The sequence below is a fragment of the Uloborus diversus genome, chromosome 2 (genome assembly GCF_026930045.1).
Source record: "Uloborus diversus isolate 005 chromosome 2, Udiv.v.3.1, whole genome shotgun sequence".
Taxonomy (NCBI): Eukaryota; Metazoa; Arthropoda; class Arachnida; order Araneae; family Uloboridae; genus Uloborus; species Uloborus diversus.
In genome coordinates, this window is record NC_072732.1 from 2014220 (window position 1) to 2027201 (window position 12982).

Here is a 12982-nt window from a genome sequence, read left to right on the forward strand (position 1 = left end):
TAACATGTTCTTTTAACGTTACAAACTGTGTTTCAACAGGAAGGAAAAAGAGATATTACAATTCGAAACCTCACCCATGTGACGGGAAAAAGTCCAACAAAATAAACATAATTAGTCGCACATCCTAAATATACCAAAATATGAGGCCGGTGAATGATAAACTTACACTACAATCAATAAACATTGCTAAAGAAACAACTTTCATATGCTGAAAAGAGTTAAGAACGTTGAATGTAAAAAATAAAAAAAGGACAGACGATAAAATAAAGACTATGTCCGAATAGAGCAACCAATTTTAAACTAATTTAAAATGAAATTCTAGATGGAAACGTTGTTTTAAGATTTGGACAGGAGCCAAAAAAATCTCTTTTAAAACAATTATTAGAATTTTACTTGCTCATCCATATGCAAAATGGTAACAGGAAAGAAATAAAAATTTCTGAATAACGTTATGTTAATTAACATTTTAATTAATATCTCCGCTGATTAAAGTCGCACAGTTACGAGATTGGTCCTATTGTTTTCTTTGGAAAATTCCGAATTGATCGGTATCTCGTTTGACTCTCGATTGGCAGGGGTTCTCGAGAAGATCGATCTTCAGACAGACAGACAGACGGACGCGAACAGATTTTAATATTATAGTGGATATTTTCTAGATTGAAATTTTAAAAAAATTTAAAATTTTATGAAAAGTCAACAATCAAGCCCATGCAAGCAGCGAAAATTTAAGAAATAAGTCTCTTAAACATTAAAAAAGAACTTGATTAATCTTTTGTGTAATAGAAGTAAAGATAAGTAAATTTTTCTTGTGTGGTAAGTTTCAAAGCTTGAGATACAGAGGCCAACGTCACAATCTGGTAAGTTAGTACCAAATTTCCTTTCTTCATCTCTGCAATTACATTTAAAATGGACTGGTGCTGCCATCTAGTGTATAAAGAGAGAAATAAAATGTATTCCGGGCAAAATAAATGAATTGATTTTAATAGTTTCGTCGCGTTAATATTGCACACCCCAGCACGGCAATATCACGGGAACGAGAAATGAAGGTCGAAACGCCAGCACGGCATTTTCACGGGAGCGAGCGGGAGGGGGTTAAGCCAATGCTAAGCCAGAACCACGTGCAACTCCTGTAAGCCAGAGTGCCGTTTCGTCCTTGACTCATCTGTCTGGGATAGACAGTACAGGGTATCTGCTACTTTTTGAGTTTTGAAATCCATGACTTTCCATGACTTCTGCCCGTAGCTTTCCATGACTCACGTTCTTCAAATCCATGACTTTCCATGACTTACGCAAGTTACTTCATTTGTCAATGACATCAAAATTACGCATAAATATAAATAGAGACTATAAAGCGGTATAACTTTGCTTTAGGAAAATGTCCTTTTTATCTCAGCTATGTAAATAAATCTAAACAAAAGCAGCAAAAAATATTCAACTAAATATGTATATGAAAAATAAATGATGCAACAATTTATCGAGACAAAAAATAAGTACGAGAATTTAAGAACATTTAAAATCTAAAATAACCCATTACCTCCCCAAAGCGCAGTTTGAAATTGTAAAATACAAATTCAGTAAATGCATTCATACATTAAACAGGAAAAAAAACTTCAAAATACTCAATTCCAGAGCCATATCATGCAAAAGATAAGTTAGTAACAAATCTGAATACGATCGGTATAATTATTCAATTATAATGTACAAAAGCAAGCTTACCATTAAATATAGAAACTTTAAATTGCTATTTCTACTGTTTATGTATGCTTTTTTAAACATTGTAGAAAAGCTATGATACGAAAAAAAATCCCCAGTCTCCGGAATGGGAAAACATACGATAGTCCTGAGCGGATATATGGATAGTCATGGATAAATCCATGACCAACAGTCAGTTTTCATGACTTTTGGACATTTTACACTGAAATCCATGACTTTCCATGACCAATTTCGATCATGTTCAAAATCCATGACTTTCCCTGACTTTCCATATGTGCGGACACCCTGACAGTAACCGAGCTGGCGGCAGATATTTCTATTCTATTCTATTCAAGAGTCACAACTGACTACAACTGTATTTATGTCGAGGACTGCATACTAAGTGCCTTGCCTCCATTATTTTATATACCGATAGATGGCAGCACCATCACCGGATCGAACAGTTAATGAGAATTTAGAACTAGTCCAAGAGCTAATAGCTACCCCCAGAGGTATCGTTTCACTTGGAGGACATTGAGACCACGAGCATATTTAACGTCGCCCAGTCCCCTTTAATGACGACGGTGGGTCTTCGACCAGCGGGGATCGAACCCGAGGCCCTCCGGCCCCGAGTCCAATGCCTTACCGATCAGGCTACCACGGCCACCGGCAGATATTTACGTTTCCAACAGCAGAAAAAACTATCTAACCCTTCTTCTTCTTCTTCGTGGGTTTAATACCCATAACATAAAATGATGAGGGCTGCGTACGTAGCGCTTTGCCTCCATTACATATAATAGTAAAATTTCATAAACTTTAGTTTATATGTTAATGCATTTATATATAATTTTTTCCCCTCTATTAATCTATCTAACCCGTGCTTCTCTTTCAGATCGGAACAACGTGTACAGGGAGTACCTGTACAACCTGGAGAAGCTGACTGTGTACGTAGAGGACAAGGCGAGGCTGGAGACGAGCAGCAGCGGTTCCAAGTGCGCATCCGTCTCGAGGCTCAACAACGCCCTCTTCCGGCGACTCCTCCACTTCGAGTGCCCCGCCCACCTCGAAGGGAGATACGTCTACGTGAAGGCCTACGGCGTCCCCAGGTGGAACAGGTTGTACTCGGCCATACTCTGCGAAGTCAGAGTGTACTAGAGAACAATTCCTCCGCGTCGAGACTTTTGGGAAATGAAAACTTAGCTCTGATAGGATATTTCGTCGGCCATCGATGCGTCCAATCGTGTTACGAACTTCAAGTAACGTGTATTTGCGGCATTTAATTGGTTTACCCTACGAAATGCACAAGGAGAACACTTCGGAGTGTACTAAAGGGTGTTATAAGGATAAAAGATTTTTCATCGAAAAACAGTAGCCTACACACAACTGTTGAATATGGAAAAACAAACTGTTATCACGACGCATTTCTAGTAAAGTAATTATTGTCCCACTTCAATTTCAAGAACTTAACTGGGGTGACTTTCATATTCAAGCAACGTCGAGGTAGCATTCTTCCAAGATATTTGTCAGTTAGTTTAGCTCCAAACTGCTAACTGATTGATGCAAGTACAGTATAAAAGATTTTTCATCAAAAAACAGCAACGTACACAGTACACAACTGTTGAATATGGAAAAACAGTTATCATATACACGACTCATTTCTAGTAAAGTAACTACTGTCCCACTTTAATTCAAAGAACTTAACTGAGGTGAATTTCATAATTAAGCAACGTCGAGGTAGCATCCTTCCAACATATTTGTCAGTTAGTTTAGCTCCAAAATGCTGACTGATTGATGCAAGTACAGTATAAAAGATTTTTCATCCAAAAACAGCAACCTACACAACTGTTGAATATGGAAAAACAGTTATCATATACACGACGCATTTCTAGTAAAGTAATTATTGTCTCACTTTAATTTAAAGAACTTAACTGAGGTGAATTTCATATCTAAGCAACGTCGAGGTAGCATTCTTCCAACATATTTGTCAGTTAGTTTAGCTCCAAAATGCTAACTGATTGATGCAAGTAACTTTACGCAAGATCCTCAATCACCAGAACGTTGGTTAATCACGCATACCATCTTCACCTGGTGCCACTCTGTAGATTGGTCTGGAGCTGATAGAAATACTCTGATGATCGCACAAAGCATAGCGTGAGATTACGATCAATGCAAAAGGGAATGTGTTGTCATAGGTATAATTCCCAACAGTGGAGCAGCCAGAAAATTATTAGGAGTTCGTAACAATCTATCCTTGCGTAAATAAGCACAGAATACTGGGATTAGCAACCATGGCTCGATGCCAAAGGCTCTCTGCTGGTGTGGAACTCCTCCCCTCTGTGGTTGCGCCACTGATCCCTTATGCAGCTCCAGAGAAAGAAAAAGAGGTAAAAAAAAGAAAGAAAGGAAAGAAAACAAAAAGAATGAGGCATTACCGTCTTGTGAGAGTTTGTAACTTGACCAATGGCGCACGTTCTTCTTTGTAGACTGGGAGGAACTTCTGAACATAAATTGAATTGAACAAACACCTTCGGATAAGATAAATAAATACCTTTGTGCTGAACAGTAAAGTAAGAAAAAACAACGTCAAAAAAGCACAAATTGTCAATTACAGCAATTAATGGGCTGTAGATTGGCAGTTGGCATTGCTGTAATTGGCAATTTGTGCTTTTTTGACGATGTTTTTTTTCTTACTTTACCCTCGAATGAAATGATCTACATATCAATCGAAGACTACAACAAAAGACATAGAAATTATGTGTGCAATTTTAAGGAATGAACGCTACAAGTGACTTCAACGCAAACTACATCGGTGCTTCAGTGGGTGGAACTCTTGCAAAAAAAGTTCATCTGAAAAAGGAACTTCATGTGAAATGTTCTACATGGCTCGGTGGAACTCTTCCAGATTGTAATGTACCAAACACCCAAAGCTAAGATCAATTAGATCTATTATATTTATGTTTACTCTACGATGCTAGTTGATCGCTGCCAGTCATTTTACGCGAGACCATCTACATCCCCTGGTGCAATGGTTTCAGGTGCTGGATACTTTACATCATGAGGAATGTTGTCGAACTACTGGTCAATCTCAACGAGGCACTTTATGCTAGACATCCTTCAAGAGAACTTTTCAAAAAAGTTTGAACCAATCTACAGAAGCGATTCGAGAAGGAACGATCTGTATTACTAAGTACGAACATTTATCTCAGCTTTGTGGAAGATTATAGTGCAATATTTTAAGAGACAATCTACATTTTACATTATTAGACATAGATCATGGTCCCCACATTTATTACGGGGCATCGTTCCATTTTAAAGCTTTGAAATAGATGTATAAAAAGTCTTAATCTTATTTTTTTCACCCTCCGCCCCGTTGTTGTAGTACCATCATGTGGGATCATGATTAATACAGACAGGTACATCCAGTACCGTCGACCCAATGATCAACACAATTTTCCCACCACTTTCGTATGTGATGGACACCTACAAATCGTTTCCCGAGTTGCAACTCTTGTGCTGATTCTATAGCGAGAGTCCCTTCTGTGCAACCGCTCTACGTACGACGGTTAGCTTTTTAATAGTGGCCAACTATTTATATACAACTAATACAAGAGTGCTCCATGCTTCAAGTTTGACAGTATTTCAATACCGTCACCTAGCATTGTGAACAAGTCACTCCCAAAGATATGGAAGTCGTAAGACACCTGTTCTGTTCATTCGAATGGCCGGAAGAATCTCTGCAACCGTTCTGAAGCGAGCGCCACGAAGTGGTTCCTTCGTTTTTGTAATTAAGTCAGTCACAAAAGGCTACTAGAGTTGTCCTAAGACTGTCCCATTGCTGGAAGCGGCTTGTACACAATGCTGCGCGTGCGTATTCATGTGACGTCACTGCGGGTCAAAACCGGCACTACAGTGCATTGTGGGAACTGTAGCAGACGAAAATCAGGTATACTACAGCGTATAATAACTTGCATTTATGCGGCTTGTAACCTCTTCTTTCTATTTAAAAATGAGAGATTTTTTAAGTTTTTTACTACGTTGTAAAAGAATGATGAACGATTTATTTAATACGAAATACTCTCTTTATTATCGTATTTTCATGGTTTTAAACCTCTTTGGTTCCTCATCAGAAACATGGTGAAAACTCGAAATCTCGTTTTCTTTTCCCTTTTCTCGGCATTTTTCATGTCATAAGTCTATAAGTCCTAAGCATGTTCATGATGCGCATGAAGTTCAGTAATCCTTAAATAAAGCGAGATTTTTAGCACTACTAACACTGCGTAGTTGGTCAAAATACCCGCAGACGGCCAGCTGATTCGACCGTTGCCAAACAGTGAATAAGGTCCATTGAAGGACTGTAAAACTTGAGGCACATGCACCACTTTTGTAGAAGATGCAAATGAATAGTTGCCACTATTAAAAACTGTTCTGTTGATCGGCTGACATTTATTCCATCATTCGCTTCTCCTGGAGAATGGATTCGTGGCTTGCTCTATAAAGTAAAGTAAAACTAGAGTCCCTATAGGGACTCTAAGTAAAACAAGAAAGACGTTTGTACAAAGTTCACCATCTGTAGCAGCAGACAATACCAACGTTGCTGTCGACGTGAAATCAGGATTAGATACAGACTGATTTAAGTAACTTCATGTATTTATCGTAACGTGAATCCTTTCATATCAGCTGGTCCACATCCGTTTTTGGAACTCTTTTAGAAAAATTTGACGGTACTTTTTTTTTAGTTAAAGGCGGCACTTGGCGAATTTTTAATTTATTTGTCGTTATTTCAAACAAAACATTTTTCATTTGGCTACATTCAGCAACTTTAATTTCTACATTAGTATAGTCTCCATATACTTGTAGGTAGCCAATCGCTTTAAGCATTTTTTCTATTGTCGCCAAGGCAGATAGTAAACAAGTTGCCGAACCAAGTGACGTACCTTTAACTGAAAAGATACCAATATGCTCTTGCAAACCACTTTGATACGATCTCTGTGACCTGTTGCAAGTTTTAGGCATACGTTGATCTACACCTGTACTAGCGAATGAGAACCAGTGTTGGCTAGTTTCTGCCAAGGCGGTTAAAACCACTGGTAGAAACCGGTTAAAACCGGCATGGCAAAAACCAGTTTCTGCCACATTTGTGGCAGAAACTGGCAAAAACTCACAAAATGACAAAAAATTAATAATTGACACACAGTAAAAAATATATGGAAAAAATAATTGTTAACTAAAGCACAATTAATTGTTACATTTGCAACAAATGGCGCCTGCAGTTGCCTCTTAGAAAAGGTAGTTTCAAAAATCCAAACAGTTTTCTCAATTTAATGTGCACACTTGAGAAACTTAAGAATATTCTTGCAAAACAGAAGAGCTAGCAGGCAATGCATCAAGGAACAAACAATGCTTGTGAATATTTCATCTGTTGTGTATTTTTTCAAACTGGTCCACCATCTAGTAACTGGGAAAGTGGTAAAAATTTGACTGGAAAAATAAGTTTCGAGAAATAGGGCCGATTTGTTTAGCAAAGCTGTGACGTTAGGTACATACAAAATCTAGGTTAATATTGGCACGTAAAATTCTGACACTTTCTTCTTGAAACACATAATAATTTCAATCACAAGTAATCTAGGTGAAGCATATAAAGCGAGCAAATTACTATCAGTAATGCTTGTTTAGTTCTGTATGTCACTCCTCTTGCCTAAGAACCCAAATGAATTTTGTCCTTTGTAAGATCAATGCAAATATTACAAGCATCTGCAGTTGAAGTTCCCTTTCTAAACTAAATCAAGGGAATTAGCATAGGATTTTATTTTTTTACACTGATGAAATGAAGTTTGATATCTGTTTTTTAAATGAATATCATTCAGTAATTGCTATAAAAGTTAAGTAAAGTCTTAAAGACACTTTTAAGTTACTGCCAGTTTCTGCCGGTTTTTACCGGTTATAACCAGTTTCTGCCACTGGCACGGCAAAAACTAGTTTTTGCGGGCAGAAAGCCAACCCTGATGAGAACTGTGAAAAGATTTCTCAGTGCATCGCTTGGATATCGAATTAGGTCGCTCCTAATTCCTTGCTTTTTCCAAAACCATACTTCAAGTTAATTCCCGATTTTTCTTGGGTGCGTCTTGCATACGGTCATCTACGTTTAAAGTATCTTACGAGATCATATAGTTTCTCTATTAGTTTTTCGTCGAACAAGCAGTTGTAAAGTTAAAACAATTAAACAACGTTAAAAATGCTCAAATGGCAATGAAAAGGTTACAGCCTGGTGTTTCATGGTCACCATAGATGTAGTACACAACTAGATACATAACTCTGTAGTTGCAATCCCTGTCTGCCATTGGACGCGGGAGGATCGGAGAATCTCTCAAGTAAACGGGCAAAGGCGTTACCGTCGCAACACACCGCTACCGTTTCTGTTGCGATGGTAACGGCAAAGGTTGATCGCGTCACATGAAAGTAATAAGACGTCCTGCGTTCGTCGATTGAAACTTGCAGTTTTTTTTTTTTAACTTTTACAGTAAACCTTTTCTTTTTCCAAACGTTTGTCCGTTCACTGGGTTGTCTTGTTTGCACATAGAACCGGTTTTCTAGTTGTGCATCTAGTTTATGTTAGTTATAGGCAACACCCAAAGTAAAGAAATATACATAGAGCGGTTCCGCCTATGGTAAAAAGGAGATGAAATTGAAGCCGGAATTATGGAATACAGCAGTGCAATGATGGGCGGGGTTATGATAACATGATCGCTTCGCGAGAATAGTTTTTAACACTCTCGCAAAGGGACCGTATAAAGTAGCTGGGAGATTGGTTTGCATTTTAATTCAGGTTTTAATGCAATTTAGAAAACATGCTTCATAAACTTGCAGCAATATCTAAGTTCAAATTAACAACCAATTGAGATTCAGTAATGGAATGTTTTGAATCAAGATGTATCTCACGATATTTAGCAAGAAGCTAAGGATCTTGGGATACTGTGGTGCAACTTCCGGCTTCAATTTCTTAGTATAGTGGGGTCTATGTAATTTCTTTACTCTATGGTAACACCCGACAAAAGATTTTGTTCGATAGACTTCCATCGTTTTCCTCTCCGCAAAAGGGGCTTTCGAATAGCAATTCTTACTGCCATTTGTGCAACTTGAACGTTGTTATAATGCTTTTACCTAATCGCACAGAGCAGAGCATTTTATTTTTTGATGAAAAGTGATTCGTCAACCACTTTGAGACACCAGCTCGACCAAGGGATTAAGAAAGCAACGGACAACCGCAGACTATGGACATACATCTGAATCTTCAACTGTAGAAATGATTCATTAAACTTAAAAACGTATCTTGTGTGAAATTATTATTCAATGAAACGAAGTTTACGCAATTTGCTTCAGCGTTTTATATTTAATTTTGTGGTACTACTCTAAACTTTTTTTTCTTCTTTATTATGGCAATTTTTCGTCAGTAATTAAGGGGTTAATGTGCCCCCAGCAAAGCCTTCTTGTTTAAACTTTTCACCCTTTCATTTTGCAGATACAGTAAAACCTCGCTACAACGTTAATCCCTTGACAACGATAATATTTCGTGGTCCCGGTGAACTCGCATAGGAGTTAATGTTATCCTCCTCTCGATATTGCGATATTCTCTACAGAAATAAACCCCTGTAAAACGCTTTTTTTTTAAATTTCAACCACCCTATTTTGCAATAATTTGGTTCTCAAACAATGAAAAATATTCTATTTTATCAAATTTTGCCCTTTTTTTCGACAAGAGAAGACAATCTGCTTATTGTATACTTATTCCTTTTCACCATTGTAAGAATTATTAAAAATGGTGATAATAATATAAAAATTCCTTTTCCAAATCTATAATAATTGAAGTCATTCCTAAGACTTTGATTATTTAAATAAATAAATTTAGTTCAAAGATATTATTTTACACCTTTTAGTATGCTTAATTTATTACCACAAATCAAATTTGTGGAATGTTGATATAACATTTTTAAGTTTTTTAAATATATTTGAGAAACGAATGAAGACACGATAAAAAAATGACTTCCCGGTTAGTAAAAAAAAAAAAAAAAAAGGACAAAATAAATGAGTTATTGTTTTGTAATAGGGATTAAATAACATCAGAAAACTTATTTTTAACTATCAAAAAAAAAAAAAAAAAAAAAAAAAAAAAAAAAAAAAAAAAAAATCTAGGCCAAACAATTTTTGAGTTATTCTCCTGGGACATAACATTGTGAGCATTTTGAAGAATCATCCAAATACATTTATGCCTGTTTAGTGCATATACTATAATATTAAAATAAAAAAATCCCTATTATACTCCCAATATATGTGGACCCTCGATATAAAAAAATATATCCTCTACAACAATATATTTCTTTGATCCCCAAAATATCGTTGTAGCGAGGTTTTACTGTATAATAATATATACCTTCAAAAGTGCCTCGTATAAATAAATTTAATGATAAAAATTTGAGTGCTTCAAATAATTAAATTGTGCCTTCAAAAAGAAGAATGCACCAAATTAAGGAAAATGAAGTTCCATCAAAATGTAAAATATCTGCCAACTCTATCAAATAAGGACTTCCCAAACTTTTTCACAGGCGGACCCCCGTCATTAGAAAGAATATATACTTGTACTTTGTAGCTAATTGAACTTAATTAGTTTAACCATTATTTAAATAGAGGAAAAATTCACTATCTAAAAAATAACTATGCAATGCTTAACTTTATTTAGAATTTCTAAAGTGAACAGAAAGAAATCAATAGATAACAAAGACGGTAAAATTCAAAATTGAGCATCGAATCAATTGGAAAACTGACCAGTGACACTTTTTTTTTTTGTTGCAGTAAGGGCTTACCACCCTAAGTCAGGGCTAAGGCAAAAATAAACATAAATACACCTCCAGCTCAGTCATTCCATCCAAGTCCATCCCGAAATTTGAAAATTGAGATTATAATCGTTTTTTTTTTTTTTTTTTGAAGTTAAAAAACGACAATTAATGATCACTCTTGCAGCAGGTAAAAATTTAGAAAAACGGGAACGGTTGGGGGGGGGGGGAAGAAGCAAAATGAATGATCAATATACAATTTTCACACTCGTGAACGAAAAGGTTTCGTTTTTGCGATTTTGATCATTTTACTGTAGAGATTCCCCCCCCCCCCCCCCGAAATTCTGATACTAAATAATCCCCTTTTTCCGGGAATTTTATTGTTGTGGTAAAAATTTGGGAAAAATTTAGTTTGTTAGGGAGTTCGGGAAAAAGGTCTCAAAATTCAGGAGTCCCCCCGAAGAAATCGGGAGAGTTGGCAGCTTGATTTCGCATTGGAACAATTGGAGCCATTACTTTTCAAATTCCATCGAAACTTCGGGATATGTTTCCCTGTCCAAGACAGAGTTGGCCGGATTGGACCCAATGGTTTTTTTTTTTGAAAAAACCCATTTAAAAACCCCCCATTATTTAGCCCACTTTTGGGTTTTTTTTAAAATTTTGTGAGAAGTTTCAAAAAAATTAATTTAAATACTTTCATAATTTAAACTTCTTTTTTATTTACTCTTCACCACAGACAATGGACATAAAAAATGAATTTTCAGCTTTAATAGTATTTCTTAACTCTTAAGGGCATTAAAAAAAATACTTCAAAGATTTAAAATATATCTTTTATCATTTTATCTTTTTTCTTTAACTGGTCAATAAATAACTCAAATTATCTTGACTGAGCCCTGTCGCGTCTGATTTCCTCAATATTTGTAGATTGTACAGAGGAAACTACTCTAGCTGAAAGGCTTTCATGTGAATTATTTTCTGCAACTCAACATGTCGCAAATCTCGAATAAACACAAGGTATTTTTTAAGAAATTAACAGGTTTTACAAACGGTCGGACAGAAAACGGAATAGGATGCACAGTATTTTCATTATCTTACGAAAAAGTTCAATATTTCTTACTCTGTACACAGAAATAGAAAAACAGGCAACTTAAAATTCGAAGAAATGTTGTGATTAAGCTGGAATTCAGTAAATAGGGATTTAAACTACTTGAGGTTTTGCAGTAGTTTTTCATAACAAAATGAAATACAATAAAGTAAAATGCAAAAAAAAAAAAAAAAAATGTAGTAATTAAAAACGAACAATAGATTTTATCACTCAAGAAGCAACTTTGCCTTAACTGTTGGTAATCATGGAAATTAAAAAATCTGAAACTTCACCATTCTTGGGTTTCGTCGTCTTTTATACTTTTCTTCAGAAAATGCTGAATTTTAACTTGTTTTCCAGCTTTTTTTACCCCAAGACAATTTTCGCGCTTTGTTCATATACTTACGCAACAATATGTTACAAGTACCCCACATTTTCCCTAAAAAAAGACAAAAAAAACCCACATTTCTTTAAAAAAAAAAACCAGCTTTAGTTGGGTTTTTTTGGGGTTTTATTTAAAAAAACCCTGGGTCCATGGGCTTTTTTAAAAAAAAAACACGGTTTTTGCCAACCCTGGTCGCGAGAGAAAAAGAAAACAAAAGACAAAAAAAATGAGGCTCGAAACTAGCTTGAGCAGATGTTAAATGTCTTTTAATAAAAATACCAATGATTTTTTTTTCAATAGATATCATACATAGAACACAACAAATCTCTTCTGCAATACAAATTATATACTCAACAACCATATAAAAACATGAACTGCAGACGGTAACAGAAGTGGTTATATTCATAAACATATTCAGCGGTTAATAATGAGCTAAATAGTTCCTCTCTCGCTACGGAAAACATCTCAACAACTTGAAAAGAACATTCGAGAAAGTTTGGCATCGGGACGCACTTGAGCGATGAATTGCTCCACCCTTAGAGTAGGCCTGTCGTTTCAAATAGATAGTTATCTAATAATAATCGGACTTAACAGCGATAGAATAAGAAAAGCTTGGTGTTTTAAAGCCAATATTTATTCAAATAGGGAAGTTGCAAACTATTAAATGTTCATATTTTGGCTATTGGATATTGTTAGTTGACCCTCAAAACTAAAAAAATTCACCATCGCCGAATTTTAAAACACCGTGGTTGATTTTTAATGAATTTTTAAAAATCCACGCGCAAAAGTGCGCTCTTCTGAAACGTCACGAGCCTACGTCACAGGGCACTCATGGGCAGCCTTCCGCCGAAGATCCCTTGTTTTCGCTACGGACATTTTGAGCGAGATGATATTTTTATTTTTTAGAAATTCAATAATCCTTTTGAACACACTATGGAGACCGGATTCGTTAAAGCACAATCTAAATATTCTTCCTCAAGTAACATCAATGACGAT

The 12982-nt window shown here is 35.9% G+C and overlaps 1 protein-coding gene across 1 annotated transcript in view; it reads left to right on the forward strand.

Moving 5' to 3' along the window:
* The window catches only part of LOC129217730 (lactadherin-like), an 81151-nt gene extending 78304 nt beyond the window's left edge, over positions 1 to 2847 (forward strand). The window contains exon 10 of the mRNA XM_054852066.1: positions 2585 to 2847. Coding sequence (XP_054708041.1) covers positions 2585 to 2847 — 263 coding nt within the window. The remainder of the gene's footprint in view (positions 1 to 2584) is intronic.
* Positions 2848 to 12982: the final 10135 nt, after the last annotated feature.